Consider the following 16,743-nt stretch of genomic DNA (forward strand, 5'->3'; position numbering starts at 1 on the left):
ATGGACATTTGAGTTTGTTTCCATATCTTGGCAATTGTAAATAATGCTGCAATAAACACAGAGGCGCATATATCTTTTCAAATTAGTATTTTCATTTTCTTTGGGTAAATAGCCAGTAATGGAATTACTGGATCATACAGTAATTCTATTTTTAATTTTTCTGAGGAACCTCCACACTGTTTTCCCCAATGGCTACACCAGTTTGCCTTCCAGCCAACATGCATGAGGTTCCTTTTTCTCCATATCCTAACACTTGTTGTTTCTTGTGTTTTTGATTTTAACCATTTTGACAGGTGTGAGGTGGTTATCTCATTATGGTTTTGATTTGTATTTCCCTGATGATCAGTGATGTTAAGCATCTTTTCATGTGTCTGTTGGCCATCTGTATGTCTTCTGTGGAAAAATGTCTATTCAGGGTCTCTGCCCACTTTTAATCGGATTTTTGGGTTTTTCTGGTGTTGAGTTATATAAGTTCTTTATATATTTTGGATATTAACACCTTATCAAATAGATCATTTGCAAATACTTCTCACATTCAGTAGGTTGCCTTGTCATTTTGTTGATGGTTTCCATTGCTGTACAAAAGCTTTTTATTTTGGCATAGTTCCAATAGTTTAATTTTGCTTTTGTTTCCCTTGCCTAAGGAGACATATCTAGAAAAATGTTTCTATGGTCAATGTCGAAGAAATTACTGCCTAGGTTCTTTTCTAGGAGTTTTATGGTTTCAGATCTCACATTTAGATTTTTAATCCATTTTCAGGATCTTTTTTGTGTATAGTGTAAGAAAGTAGTCCAGTTTCATTCTTTTGCAGGTAGCTGTCTGGTTGTCCCAGCACCATTTGTTGAAGAGACTGTGTCCTTCCCCACTGTGTGTTCCTGTCTCCTTTGTCATATATTAAGTGACCATACAGGCATGGGTCTATTTCTCGGCTTCCTACTCTGTCCCACTGATGTATTTTGTAGTGTATCTGTGTGTCTCGAAATCTGGGAGTGGGGTACCTATAGCTCTGTTCTTTTTTAAGACTGCTTTGGCTATTTGGGGTCTTTGTGGTTCCATACAAATTTTAGTAGTATTTGTTCCAGTTTTGTGAAAAATGTTGGCATTTTTATCGGGATTGCATTAAATCTATAGATTGCTTTGGGTAGTATGGACATTTTAACAATGCTCGTTCTTCCAACCCATGAACGTGGACTATCTCTCCATTTGTTTGTGTCATCTTCGATTTCTTTCATCAGTGTTTTATAGTTTTCGGAGTACAGGTCTTTCACCTCCTTGGTTAGGTTTATCCCTAGGTATTTCATTATTTTTGGTGCAATTGTAAATGGGATTATTTTCATAAGAAACCCACTTTAAATATAGATATAGATGAAAAGTACAGGGATAAAGAAAGCTATACCATGCTAACACAAATCAAAAGAAAACAGGATTAGATATATTAATTTCACACAGAGCAGATTTCAGAACAAAGAAATTATCAGGGATAAAGAGCATTTCAATACTCCAAGAAGATGTAAACAATCTTTAATGTGTATGTGCCTCACAACAGAGTGTCAAAATATGTGAGGCAAAAACTGATAGTACTGCAAAAGAAGGAAGACACATGAATCCATTATTATGGCTGGAGGCTTAAAATGCCCCTCTATCAGAAATGGATAGATCCAGCAACCAACCTCAACAGCACCAAAATCTATTGTATTTCTACCTACCATCACTCAACACAGACTCACACACACACACACACACGCATGCCCGTGATACCATTTACAACAGCACCAAAAAATATTCCAGGAATAAAGCTCCCAAAAGTTTGACCTTTTTGGAGTAAACAGAGATATGCTATGTCCTTCCCAGATTGATATGCAGTAGTCAATGTAATCTCAATCAAATTTTGTTTGTGATGAAACATTTAATAAATGATTCTAAATTTATACAGAAACATAAAGAGCCAATAATGGCCAAGAAACCTGAAAGAACTGAAAATTCATATAAAATTTTACACTGGAATTCCTAACACCAAACACAAAAAAATAAATTCCAGGTAGCTTAAAGACCTAAAAATAAAAACCGAAGTAAACATTTAAAAGAAAATATAAGAGAATATCATCCATAAACTTGGAGCAAAAAATTCTGTTTAAACAGGAGATAAAAAGCACTAACCATAATTGCAGAAAATTTATACATTTGATTACACTAAGAGGAGCTTCTCTTATTTAAAAAACCCTATATAAAACACAAGTTTCAGAGCAAAATAAGATATCTGCAACATATTTAATCAATGACTAGGATCGAAATCTTAAAAATAATCATAAACCAGTACAAAAGAGATAAACAATCCAACAGAAAAACAGGCAAAAACCTTAAAATTGCCCAGGAAGGTCATATGACTAAAAGGCATAAGTAAATGTGTTCAACTTCATTAGCAATCAGGTAAATGCAAACTACGACCACACTGAGGTTAATGAATACCTTAAACCTGAGAATCCTAAGTGTTTGTTGGCAAGAATGCAGAATAATGTAAATTCTCACAGCGCTGGTGGAAGCACAAACTATTTTATGACCACTTTGGAAAAGCTTGCCATTATCTGATGACTTGCAGATAAGCATACTCTACAACCCAGCAGTTTTACATCTAGGTAATATTCCTAGAGAAATTCATACAACTATGTTCCGGTATACAAACAAATGTTTACAGCAGCATCATCTATAAAGCCCCAAAGTGTAAGCAACAGCAGAATGGATAAATACACTGTGAATTAGCTACTGAAATAGGATGGGATGCAATCGTGTATATCAATCTCCCAAGAGAACGCTGAAGAAGAAAAAAAAGTTTACATGTGGTATGATTCTATTTTATCAAAAGCTCAAAATCAGGCAAAACTTATACTGTGAGGAGTCCAAAGACCAATGGTAAAACTATTACATTTTTTCAAAAGTCAGGATAGCTACCTCTGGGAGAAGCAATACCAAGAGTGCTGATCTTGTTCTACTTCTTGATCTGAATGTTAGTTACACAGGCATTCACTTTATAATTACTTTGCAAGTTGTACATTCTAGTTTATGTACTTTTTTGTTTTTTTGTTTCCCTTATATTTCACAGTAAAAATGTGTCACAAAAATCAAAACTATTTTGATCCACCTAGTTTGTCAACAAAAATGAGAGTTGCAAATCAAAGCGTAAACCTGAGGAAAAGAGAGGACACTAAGAGAAGAAAACTTATAATGAATTAAATGTAAGTTACAACATGAATTATCTAAGCACCATTATTACCTCAAATACTTAGCAGGCAAGAGATTATGTAATTTGTCAATTTTGTATTAATTCATATCAACTTTGTACAAAAGTCCTAGCTTTATATAAAAATAAGACATGGACCATTACAACCAAGCCACAGAAAAATTATTATAAGAGACTACTATGAACAATTGTACTCCAAAAAATTGGAAACCTAGAAGAAATGGATAAACTCCTAGCAACACACATCAAGAATGAATCACGAAGAAAGAGAAAATATCAACAGATCAGTAACAACTAAGGAGACTGAATCAATAATCAAAATCTCTCAACAAAGAAAAGCCCCAAACTAGACAGCTCCATCAAAGAATTCTACCAAACATTTAAAGAAGAATTAACACCAATTCCTGAAACTCTTCCAAAAATTTGAAGGGAACACTTCCAAAGCTCATTCTATATAGCCAGAATTACACTGATACCAAAGCCAGACAAAGGCACTACAGAAAAACTACAGACCAGTATTCCTAATAAATACTGATATGAAAATCTTCAACAAAATATGAGCAAAGCAAATTGATAGCACATTAAAAGGATATTACACAATGACCAACTGAGATTTATTTCTAAAATAACAAGCATGATTCAACATATGAACATCAATCAATGTGATATACATTAAAAGAATGAAGGACAAAAGCCACATGATCATCCCAACTGATGTAGAAAAAGCATATGACAAGATTCAACACCTTTTCATGATAAAAATACTCAATAAATTAGGAACCGAAGGAAACCTCAACATATTAAAAGGCCATCTATGAGAAAGCCTATAGCTAACATAATAATGATAAAAGACTGAAAGCTTTCCTCTAAGATCAGGAACAAGGCAAGGATGTCAGCTCTCATCACTTCTATTCAACTTCGTAGTGGAAGTCCTAGCCAGAGCAATTAGGCAAGGAAAGGAAATAAAAGGCATCCAAATTGGACAAAAGGGGGAGCACCTGGGTGGCTCAGTCAGTTAAGCATTGTACTCTTGATTTCGGCTCAGGTCATGATCTCAGGGTTTTGAGATTGAGCTCTGTGTTGGGTTCTGTGCTAGGCATAGAGCCTGCTTGGGATTCTCTCTCCCTCTCCTTCTGCCTCCCCTCTCCGCCCCCCCAGCCAACTGGACAAAAGGAAGTAAAATTATCTGTTCAGAGATGACATGATCTTATATGTAGAAAACCCTAAGAATTGCACAAAAAAAACTGCTAATGGATTCAGAAAAGTTGCAGGATACAAAATCAAAGCACAAAAAACCAGTTGCACGTCTATACTTCAGTTGCACGTCTATACTTTTAACAATAAACAATCCAAAAAGGAAATTGAGAAAACAATTCCATTTACAATAGTACCAAAAAGAATAAAATACTTAGGGATAAGCCTAAGAAAGTGTAGGAGAACTACAAAATATTGATGAAAAAAATTAAAGAATATACAAACAAGTAAAAAAAAAAAAGAAGACACAAATGGGAAAACATCTCACTGGTTCATGACTGGAACACTTAATACTGTTAAGACGTCCATACTACCAAAATGATATACAGATTCAGCACAACCCCTATCAAAATCCCAACAATATTTTTTTGCTGAAATAGAAAAATACATCCTAAAATTTATATTGATTCTCAAGGGACCTCAAATAGGCCAAACCATTTTTAAAAAGAAGAATAAAGTTTGAGGACTCACACTTCCTGATTTCAGAACATGTCACAAAGCTATAGTCATCAAACAGTGCAGTACTGGGATGACTGGGTAGCACAGTCAGTTAAGCGTACGACTCTTGGTTTCCACTCAGGTCATGAGGTCAATCCTGGCGTCGGGCTCTACACTCAGTATGAAGTCTGCTTAAGACTCTCTCTCCCTATCCCTCTGTCCCTCCCCACCACTATCTCTCTCTCTCTCAAATAAATTAATCTTAAAAACAAAACTAAACAAAACAGTGTGGTACTGGAGTGCCTGGATGGCACAGTCGGTTAAGCATCCAATTCTTAGTTTTGGCTCAGGGTGTGATCTCAGAGTTGTGAGATCAAGCCCCGCATGGGGCTCTGCACTGAGCAGAGTCTGCTTAAGCTTCTGTCTCCCTCTCCTTCTGCCCCCCCTCCCCGTTTCTCTCTCTCTCTCAAATAAATAAATAAATCTTTAAACAAAACAGTGTGGTACTGGTATAAAGACTGGTAAGTAGACCAATGGAATAAAGGACCCAGAAACAAACTCTCACACATACGATCAAATAATCTTCAACAAAAGTAATAAGACCAGTCACTGAGGAAAAACAGTTTCTTCAACAAACAGTCCTGGGAAAACTGGATATTGACATGCAAAAGAATGAAGTTGAACCCTATCTTACATGATATACAGAAGTTAACTCAAAATGGATTAAAGACCTAAATATAAGATATAAAACTATAAAATTCCTACAAGGAAACAGAGGAAACTTCATGACATTGGAGAAATTAACAACAACAAAATTAAATAAAAAATCTTTTAAATTGGGCAAAGGACATTTCTCCAAAAATAATTTACAAATGTCCCCCAAGCACATGAAAAGATGCTCAACATCACTATATCAAGAGTCAGCGGTCAAAACAGTGGCTATCCTGGGAGGGGGTGGACAGTGACTAAAAGAGCACAAGGAAGTTGCTGGAATGCTGGAGCATGTTCTCTATCTGTCTGGGTGTTGGTCACACAGGTGTGTTCATTTGGTTTATGAAAATTCATCAAGCTTTACATATAACGATTACACTTTTCTTACATGTAACACTTCAATTAAAAATTTCAGTTATAAAAGAAAATCAGCCAAAAGAAGAAAAAAAGAAAGAAAGAAGCAGGAAGGAAGAAGAGATTTACTAGTCCTAAGCAAGCACAATGTAATGGGTTAAACTTGTGAAGCTTTGTGATAAACAGTAAACAGTAAATCATGCTCAGCAATGATTACTCGAATTATTTAATCAATGAAACATGCTGCTGTTACTAAATCCTGAAGAAAGAGAACCTAATAATTATTAAGAAAGCAATCCTAATTGAAATATATAATTAACTTGGTTATTTTAAAACTGCTATAAAGTTAAGTCTCTCAGTAAGTGCTAATTATAAAAGAACTAATATAGAAAAAGAGCTACTCGGTACAAATTCATTCATTTAAGTATTCACTGAGTATTAGACAATGGAATGCTATTATAGACCCTGGTCTATAAAAAAGAGAGAGACTAGATCTTTTTTTTTTTTTTTTTTTCAGAAAGTGCCTCACAGTCCTAAACTAGAGACAAAAGGGGTCCCACCTGTACAAGAGAGGAGGCAGATAAGCACAGGATGCTATGGGAGCACATTCAGGTTTTCCAAATCTGTTGAACTTTCTCAAACATCCCTTTCTAAAAAGAAATACTTCTAAACAGGAGCATGTGCAAACAAAGCTACCAATGGCTAATTAAACTAAGCCCTCCTTCCCCACCCTCTGGGCTTTCAGGAATAAAGATAGATATAAAGTGTGAAAATGATAAGGTGGCTTTGGCATAGCACAAACACAAAGGTTACTTATACCCATTATTCTGTTGCAGATGGTTTTGAACACAACACTGACATTCTATTTCTGCCAGAAGTAAGCTTGATTCCTGTTTATATATATGTATATTGCACAAAAATCTACCTTCTTTGCCAGTTAACTGTAGAGACTTAGATCTGATGAGTGGGAATGAAGTTCTCCTTTTCAAATTCATATCATCATAGGAAGAGAAACACCTAAAACATGAAGAAAAATCAACATCGGGCACAATGAGTAAACTACATATAATTTACTCTGCAGCTGGGGCTTGATGGAAGCTATTGAGAACTGAACATGCCACAGAATACTAACCTCTAATGTAACACACCAATTATTACTATTACATGTAAAAAAAAAAATTAAGGATCATTCTCTAAAAGGTGCTATATTAAAATACCTATAAATCCTCTCCTTTTGAACTCCACATTCAAGCATCCTTCACAACCAAAATATTTCAAGGGTTTATGCACTTCCTATTAATGTTTTCTTTATTCCAGTCTACAGAACCTCCCAGATACAGGACTATCTTGTTAGTTCCAATGATGTTTTAACTGCAATTTTAAGATATCATATGGGGAAATATACAAATTTCTCAAAAATATAAAAAAACAGTAAAAAATGTGAACTAAAATGCTGATATTACCTTTTAGGGCTTGGATACTGATTATTTTTAGGAAGTTTTGAAATATAATCTCCATCAAATTGAGAAGTGTTTCGACAGCGTTGCATACAAAGCATCAGTCCCAAGACAACACAGAGAACCAAAGATATGACAAGATAGCTTTGTCGATCTGAAACCTGAGAGGAGAAAAGGATTTAATTATTATATATTTTATATATTATAGTAATATTAAATATTATATTTTGTTATTATAATTTAAGAATTCTATTAGGAAAAATATAGTGGGATATAAAATTCAAAGGACAAATAATTTTAAACATTTTTTCATGTGTTTCAAAACCATAAAATGCAGGGCATGCTCTTAGAAAATGTACTACTGAGGTAATGTCTTACTCTGTCTTCCTTTCCCCCCCTAAAATCTTTGAACATTTTCAAACCTATGGAAAATTTTTAAAAATAGGAATGAACATATTCATGACTTTCACTTATGTTTACCAATAATTAACATTTTGTCACATTTGCTGTGTTTTTCCATCTGTACTATCTCCTACTTGGGGAGAAAAGAAAAATCTGGCTCCTGCCTAGTCTTTGCCATCTTGTAATAATGAACCAGCAATCACCCAGTTATTTAAGCCAAAAACATGGGGGTCATCCTTAGTTCCACATCCCACATATCCAATCTTTCATCAAGGCTTGTCTTTCTCTTAAATATTTCCTGAATTCAACAACTTCACACTGTTCTCCACTTCTAAAACCCTAGTCCAAACCAACATCACCTCACCCAGGTTACTGCGACTGCATCCTAGTTGGTCTCCTCCCCACTTCTGCTTTTGCAGTTCCTTAAGAGGCAATTCTCCACGAGCGACAAATGGGGAGTTTCTCCAAGCAGCATCAATGAGATGACTCCTGTCACTTCTTAATTCTTTCCAATGAGTTGCAATGATTAGAATAAAATTCAAACTCTAAATTGCCTACAAAGGCCTACAAGACCCAGTCCCCATCATATCCTGAAGGTACTTCTTACCCTCCTTCCCCTCATTCTGCTCCAGCCATGCCAATTTTCCTTCTGCCCTCAGATATATTACACTGTTTCTAATCGTGGGTCCTTTGCCCTAGTGCTGCTAGTAACAGGTTTGTTCTGACTCTAGGCTGCATGTAGCTGCTCGCCTCTTGAGCAGTCAAGTTCTAATGCCACTGCCTCATATAAGCCTTCCAAAATCACTCTAGCTAAAGGAGCAACTCTTACCAAACCACTCCACACACACACATTTCATCTTCTATCCCACTGTCCTTCACATATATTTACTATATGTATTCCCTCTCTCCCCCAGAAGAGAGGCTCTGTGTGGCCAGGGACTACTCACTGCTGTACGCCCCAAGGACTGTACAGCTCACACCCACATACAATGGATGCTCAATAAATACTTACTAAATCAATAAAATTTCTGCTTTGTTAAACAACTCAATAAGCCTTTGTGAAGTGAAAATGAAGTATCAGTGCTTTGCAAAAGGCCTAATAGAATTGCTTTATAACCATATTTTAGGTAAGCCCTAAACTATGAATGCCTTGTTTTCCAAAAAATTATCATAATTAGTATATTTCCAAAACTTTAAAATGCCACATTCTGGTATTCTAAACAAGTTCTCTATAAATGACCATTTTGTTTGGTTGAAGTTCTTAGATACCATGTTCTTAACAAGCCTGCCTTTATGACAACCTCTATATATGCAGTGTGTCTTAAATACCAGCAAATAACAATACCTCGTGTTTTAATTCTGCCACTGTTGTTGATAAGTTTGAAACAAGCTGTGTCATGTTGGTCAATTGTGCCTGTAGTAACTGGATGGCTTCAGTTTGCCGCTGATCCTATCATAAAGGAAGCAATATTATTTTTGTGTGTGTGAAAGTTTCATCTGTACATTAAATACACTGTAAGTTCCAGTAAAATTACTAAGTTCCTCAAGAAAAAAAAATATTAATAGGAAGCTTCTAATGAATGAAGTGTGACCAGAAATTAAAAAAAAAAAAAACCAAAAAATGAATCTGAGACTGTTGAACCCTCCTCCCCTACCCCTCCAAAAAACCATTTTGCCATTTACTGCTACCATTTGGATTACCATCTAACAGACGTTAATAAATTCCTTTTCAAGTTAATATGGGCTCTACATGTATAAACCAGCATATAGTCAGCTGTATGCAAAACAAGCACTTTGTCACATATGTATTTTTAAACCAAAGCAGTCAGCACAAAAACATGTTGAAAATTTTTGAAAAATGTTTTTAGATATAAAGCAGGCTCATACCAAGAAGCTTTAAAAGTTCTAGTCTATTGTACACTAGGATGGAACTTAGGATGTCCCATAGTCAAAAATCTGCAACAGTTTATCTAGTCAACGTTGGATATCATCAACGAAAATAAATTAATCGAAAACATCCTTCTTTCCAGCTCTAGATTTTTAACTTTTATAATCAACAAATATGCCTTTATGTAAAATATCTGCATGCATATTTTAGGGAATTATGCATCATACTCATGGTCAGGATCCTATATTAATAGGGAGACTGTATTGAAAATTTCAACTTACTACTGAATTTGGGGAGGAGGAAGAGGGCAGAATGTAAAGAAAATCTAACACTCTATTTAGGATCATTACGAAATAGCTATATAACCATTTATCACTTTAGACCTAAGTTTTTCAAATTTAGATTTAAATAAGTTTTAGGGGCACCTGGGTGGCTCAGTAGTTAAGCGCCTGCCTCTGGTTCAGCATGATCCCAGGGTCCTTGGATCGAGCCCCACATTGGGCTCCCTGCTCAGCAGGAAGTCTGATTCTCCCTCTCCCTCTGCCTCCGGTCTCCCTGCTTGTGCTCTCTCTCTCAAATAAATAAATAAATATCTTAAAATAAATAAGTTTTAAATCTCAACTGTGTGTGTGTGTGTGTGTGCATGGGCCCACGCAGGGTTGGGGGGTAGGCTGGGGGGAGATGGATACATAAAACTGTAACAAAAAGTTTCACTTACTTCACTTACTGCAATACTCTGTGATACTTTCTATCCTACTTCATCTGTTTCAAATGCTGAACCTGACTCATTAAACTTTCTTCTGACTCACATTTGACAAATACTGAAAAATTCCAGATAGTTATAAACATTTGAAGAAAAAGCTATGAAATTTAATAAGTTAGTCAACACTTCCAATCAAGGTTTACCTCCAATACTGTTAATAACACACAAATTATTTAAAAGTATTTAAATAAGTCTTTGAGATGAGAAAATATAGAGGGGAAATCATTTTAACCATTAAAATTAATGAAGAACTAAATAACTACTGTGTTCATGGGTCAGAAGACAATATTGTTAAGATGTTAATCCTACGAACTGATATATAAATTCAGTAAAATCTAATCAAGATGTAAACAGGTTGTTTTTTGTAGAAATTGACAAGTTGATTCTAAAATCAATATTAGCCAAAACAATTTTGGAAGAGATGAACAAAGTTGGAAGATTCACACTATGTGATTTCAAGAGTTCCTATAAAGCTACAATAATCGCAACAGTCTGGTATCAGCATAAAAATAGATGAACAGAACAAAAGAGAAGCCCTGAAACAGACATATGTAATATATATATACATAGAGAATTGATTTATATTTATCAAAAGTACAAAGGAAATTCAGGGGGGAAGGGTAGTCTTTTCAACAATGATACTGGAATAAAGGGAAATTTACTCATGGTTTTCTATCCCCCTCCCCACCAAAAAACTTTGAGCCATACTTTAGAACATGTAAAAATTAAAATAGATTATAAATCTAATGTAAAACGAAAACTATAAAACTTTTAGAAGAAAACAGGAAAAATTCTTTGTGACTCTGGGTTAGGGAAAGATTTTATAGAGCAAAGAGAAAATAAACAGGCTTTAACAAATTAAAAACTGCTCTTCAAAAGGCACTTTTAAGAGAATGACAAAACAATGAACTGGGAGAAAATATTTGCAAAGTATATCTCTAATAAAGGACTTGTATTCCGAATACATTTTAAATAACTCTCAAACTTCAATTAAAAAAAAAAAAAAACTAAAGGAGGAAATCTGTATGGAACCACAACTGGATTGTGTTAGGAACTAGCAGTAAGATGCAACTAAACTCTGAAACCTCAGGCCTCCTCACTTCATCTCACCATCCCCTAGTCCCAGATAAACTTTTAGAAAAGTATAAAATTTCTTCATCATAGTAACACACTGTAAAAACTTTCATCTGGATATTTCAATACTGAAATTGTGCAATACTGAAATTGTTTCCTTAAAATCAACAAGACAGGCTAATGGCCAATATTACCAGTCATATTGCATCACAGGCAAGAGACAGAGGGGGGGAAAAAAGAAGAAAAGGTGTAAGGATTAAAAAGAAGAAACAGAACTGTACTTATTTGCAATCAATTAGATTATCTGTGTAGAAAATCACAAAAGATTTGATTTTAACAAAGCTGCTTAAAAAAAGGCCACTGCATTTCTACCACATATACACACACAAACTTAGGAATGTAATAGGAATAATGCTCAAGAAAATTTTCTCTAGAGGAGATGTAGATGCTAATAGCTAGGTAATTTCTCAAACATGACATCATATAATAGGCTTATCACCACCTATCAGGGGAAAAAAATGAACCAACACTACTTATCCTTCTTACCAGCAAGAGCCTACAAAATTCAAAAGAAATTTATATAAAAAGTAAATAAGGGTTGAAGATGACCAACCTGCTCCTCTGCTATTCTTGAAGTATTCTGAAGTTTTACTATTGTTTTATTAAAAGCCTTTTGCATTTCTTCCATTTGTTTTCGGTACCTACGGAGTAAGAAAGGATTTATTAAATTAGCTTTAATTTCATATTTCTTAACTTATTACTGGAAAACACACTTCTGATTGCAATATAGGAGATAAATCTACTTTTTTTTGAAAATGACTCTTATTGAGGCCTGGAACAGTTACATAGGTAAATTAAAGAGATCCCTTGAGGTATTTGCTACCTTAACATCAATTCTACACATCTCACTACTATTATGTAAGATTAGTCACATATATGATCAATCAATTTATGACAAAGGAGCTAAGAATATAAAATGGGGAAAGAACAGTCTCTTCAATAAATTATGTTGGGAAAACTGGACAGCCACATTCAAAGGAATGAGAGTGGATTGCTATCTTACACCATACACCAAAAATAACTCAAAATGGATTAAAGACTTGAATGTAAGACCTGAAATCATAAAACTCAGAACACAGGTGGTAAGCTCCTTGACTTTGATCTTGGTGACGGTTTTTTGGACTTGACAACAAAAGCAAAAATAAACGAGTACATATCAAACTAAAAAGCTTCTGTATAGCAAAAGAAACCATCAATGAAATGAAAAGGCAACTTACCAAATGGGAGAAAAACTTTGCAAATCATATATCTTATGGAGTTAATATCCAAAATACATAAAGAATATATACCTCTCAATAATAAAAAAATTAAAGAATCCAATTAAAACAGTGGCACAGGATATAAACAGGCCTTCTCCACAGTCATACGATGGCCAACAGGTACATGAAAAGATGCTCAACATCACTAATCATCATGGAAATACAAATCAAAATCACAATGAGAGATCACCTCACATCTGTTAGAATGGCTGTTATCAAAAAATATAAGACATAACACATGTTGGCAATGATGTAGAGAAAAGGGAAGCCTTGTTGGTAGAAATGCAAATTGACACAGCCACTCTGGAAAACAGTAGGGAGGTTCCTCAAAAATTAAAAATAGAACTACTTTATGATCCAGCAACTCAACTTCTGAGTATTTATCTGAAGAAAATGAAAAACACTAAGTTTAAAAGATATACGTACTCCCATGTTCACTGCAGCATTATGTACAATAGCCAAGACATGGCAACAACCTAAGTGTCCATCGAATGATAAATGGATATAGTAAATGCGGTATCTGTACACAGTGGAATATTATTCAGCCACAAAAAAAGAAGGAAATCTTGCCATTTGCAATAACATGAATGGATGGACTTGAGGGCGTTATGCTAAATGAAATAAGTCAGACAGAGAAAGACAAATGCCATACGATCTCACTTATATGTGGAATACAGTAATAATAATGATGACAGTAATACCCTCAAACTCAGAGATACAGAGAACAAATTGGTGGTTATCAGAGGTAGGGGATGGAAGATGGGAGAAATGGGCAAAGGGGGTCAAAAGGTATAAATTTCCAGTTATAGAATGTATAAGTAATGGGGATGTAATGTATAGCATGGTAACTATAGTTAATAATACTCTGTATTTGAAAGTTGCTAGGAGAGTAGATCTTGAAAGTTCTTGTCGCAAGGAAAAAATCTTGTAATCGTGTGGTAATAAATGTTAACTAGACTTATTGTGATCATTTTACAATATACAAATATCAAATCATTATGTTGCATATCTGAAATTAATTATATCTCAACAAAAAATTAAAAAGAATCAGTAATTTCTGTGGTTCCCTTAGGGGGGCAATTAGGGTAGAGAGAAGCAGGTAGGAGGTACTTTTTTTTTTTTAAGATTTTATTTATTTGAGAGAAGAGAGAGCACAAGTGGGGGTGGGAGGGAAGGGTAGAGGAAGAAGGAGAAGCAGACTCCCCACTGAGCAGGGAGCCCGATGTGGGGCTCAATCCCAGAACCCCGAGATCATGACCTAAGCTGAAGGCAGACACTTAACTGAGCCACCCAGGTGCCCCAGGTAGGAGGTATTTAAGTGGGCATGCATGCACATGCACACACAATTTGCCAATAAATTCTGTGGATTAGGAGGAAACCCATTAGTATATAATGATGACCTTAGTGCAATCTCAGTAGTGGCATTTTAATTTAAAAGGAGTAGGGATATGGTGATTAACATAACAATAAAAATTTTAAAAAGAAAAAAAAAGGAGTAGGGAAAGGTGGTGTTTCAGACATTCTGGACACTTAGTGCCTAGCTGGTTGCAAAATGTTGGAGAAGCCCTGAGGACACTGGACACTTAAGGGATAAAAAAGAGTAAACAGGTATAAAAAAATGGAGAATTGTGCCTGGGGTCCCTAATCACTGCATAAGCACACTGGCACTTATGAGCACAAGAGCATAAATTATCACAACGAGAACTAGGATTCTAGGACTTCTTTGAAAGACTGCAAATGTTGCCTAATCATCCAGTTCAGTCTACTCTCGTCTTCACTGATTTAAACTCTTACTTGTTATCTTGTCTAGTTCCACTAAAAGCTTCAATATCTAATATTTTTATAGATATTACATATACAGTGTGTGTGTGTGTATATGAATGTGTATATGTATGTGTGTATATATATATATGTTATATAATACTATAATTTTCAGATGAGTAGTGTGGGAGCCAAACAGTAAAAGTGGCTAAAGTTAAACTAACAGAAGAAAGGAAAAACTGATTAAAGATAATTCAAACTTGTGGTAAAGATATTACATCACTTAGTACTTCTAAAAAAGAAAATCAATTCTTTAAGTCACTGATCAACATCTAAGTAACACTCTCTCCAGCTAAAATGGTACTGACTAGTACTAAATCATGAGATAATTAATCCTCTACCCAGAAAACATACTATGCTACTTACGTTGCAAAGTAGAATGTGCTAATTGATAATAAAGCTTACCTTTGGCTAAGCTCCTCCAGATAGCGGCCACTGAGAGACATGTTAACTTCTAAGGCTTTTATACGATTATTAAGTCTCATAAATACTGACTCCTTTTGGTTTGATCCATGTACAAGATTTCCATTAGTGTATCCTAGATCTGTTGAATTTTGCAATTCGGCATAAAAGTCTGTAGCTGTCCTCTGTAGCCCTCTTAAAAGGGCATCTTCCGGAGACTGTTCTTCCTCTCTCACTTCAGGTAACGAAGAAGAATCCATAACAGGAGTCAAAATTTGCTTTGGTGTGTCAGCTATGTTCATTTTGGCTTCCCCATCTTCACCGTCTGGCATAGTAGCTGTGTTTACAGGTGGCACTACTGTTTCAGATAGCCTTGTGATAATGTGCATGGAGTTTATATCTTCTTTTACAATATTATCCATTACTTCACTAAGTTTATTTGTTTCATAGATCACAGCTGGCTTCTCTATAGAACTAAAACTCTCAGACTTTTTTTCTGTTTCATTATCAAACTCAACAGAATTCTCTTGAGGGATCACTTGAGATGGTGTAGGTCCTGCCTCATATTTACTAGGCTCAGATACTTCTGTTTTAGGTAATGAATGGATTTCTGGAGTAACATCTAAGAGAAGAGACTGAGAAAGAGTTTGAGGATGGCTTGGTTCAAGTTCAATTGCATCTGCACTGTGATTAATCAAATCACCTTGGTGCATACTACTTAAGTCACCTAGAACAATAGTTTCAGCATCCTTTTCCTTTCTCTTACTGTCCAATTCTCCACTCGGAGGTTGCAATACTAAAACATCCACTGATTCTGCAGGAAGTGGTAATGGTGGTTGAACCGACATGAGATGATCTTTTTCTTTACTCACAGCAGTTCTGCTACGTTGCCGATAAAGAGCAACTCTAACTGAACACCATTTATATATGTATTCCGAAAAACTAGAAATACAACAAACTGTGGTCAGTTCACTGCAAAATATTTGTGTCTCTGACTCAAACCAGGGTGATGATTCATCCTCCTGTTCACCGCTACCCAGAAGGGTCACTGTAGATGGACTTGCCTCCTCTTCTTCCTCTTGAACCAGCTGTACAATTGGACTCTCTTTTGGAGTATCAGGTGATGATAGCTCTGTATCATGTATGTGTCCTTTGGTGGTTACAAACCTAGAAATACATATCATAATTACGTATCACTTTAATTAGAAATCTAAAGTTAAAATTATGCTAAAAATCAATGTATCATATGTCAAATAAAAGGAAGACTAGAAATATAGAAGAAACTGAAATTTTTTTTCAGATGAATTTTTCCCCTTCAAAAGTCAGTTTCATTATAAAAACAAGTATTATTCAGAAATGGTAACAGAAAGACCATTTATCAAGTGATCAGATGACTCAAATCACTATTTACTAAATCAAACTTGCTTTTTAAAAATATCTATTTAAGAATTGCTTACATGTGGATTCTAGGAACTAGAATCTGGGATTCTTAATATATGAATGCACTTTGTATTTGAATATCATACTTTTAAAAGGTAGCTAGATTTCTCAAAGAAAATTTTTCTGTGGATGACTTGAGGAATTCCAGGGTAGCATTACACATACACACACGATTATCTGCATC

The 16,743-nt window shown here is 35.0% G+C and overlaps 1 protein-coding gene across 5 annotated transcripts in view; it reads right to left on the reverse strand.

Annotated features, from left to right (window-relative positions):
* Window positions 1-16,743, reverse strand: part of SUCO (SUN domain containing ossification factor) — an 89,686-nt gene that overhangs the window by 6,580 nt on the left and 66,363 nt on the right. For all 5 annotated transcript variants that reach the window (XM_027611415.2, XM_027611416.2, XM_027611418.2 and 2 more), the window contains 5 exons: window positions 15,123-16,286; window positions 12,191-12,278; window positions 9,198-9,302; window positions 7,457-7,611; window positions 6,919-7,010 (listed from right to left, as the gene is read on the reverse strand). In XM_027611415.2, the coding sequence (XP_027467216.1) occupies window positions 6,919-7,010; window positions 7,457-7,611; window positions 9,198-9,302; window positions 12,191-12,278; window positions 15,123-16,286 (1,604 nt within the window). The remainder of the gene's footprint in view (window positions 1-6,918; window positions 7,011-7,456; window positions 7,612-9,197; window positions 9,303-12,190; window positions 12,279-15,122; window positions 16,287-16,743) is intronic.

This window comes from Zalophus californianus, chromosome 10 (genome assembly GCF_009762305.2).
Source record: "Zalophus californianus isolate mZalCal1 chromosome 10, mZalCal1.pri.v2, whole genome shotgun sequence".
NCBI lineage: Eukaryota > Metazoa > Chordata > Mammalia > Carnivora > Otariidae > Zalophus > Zalophus californianus.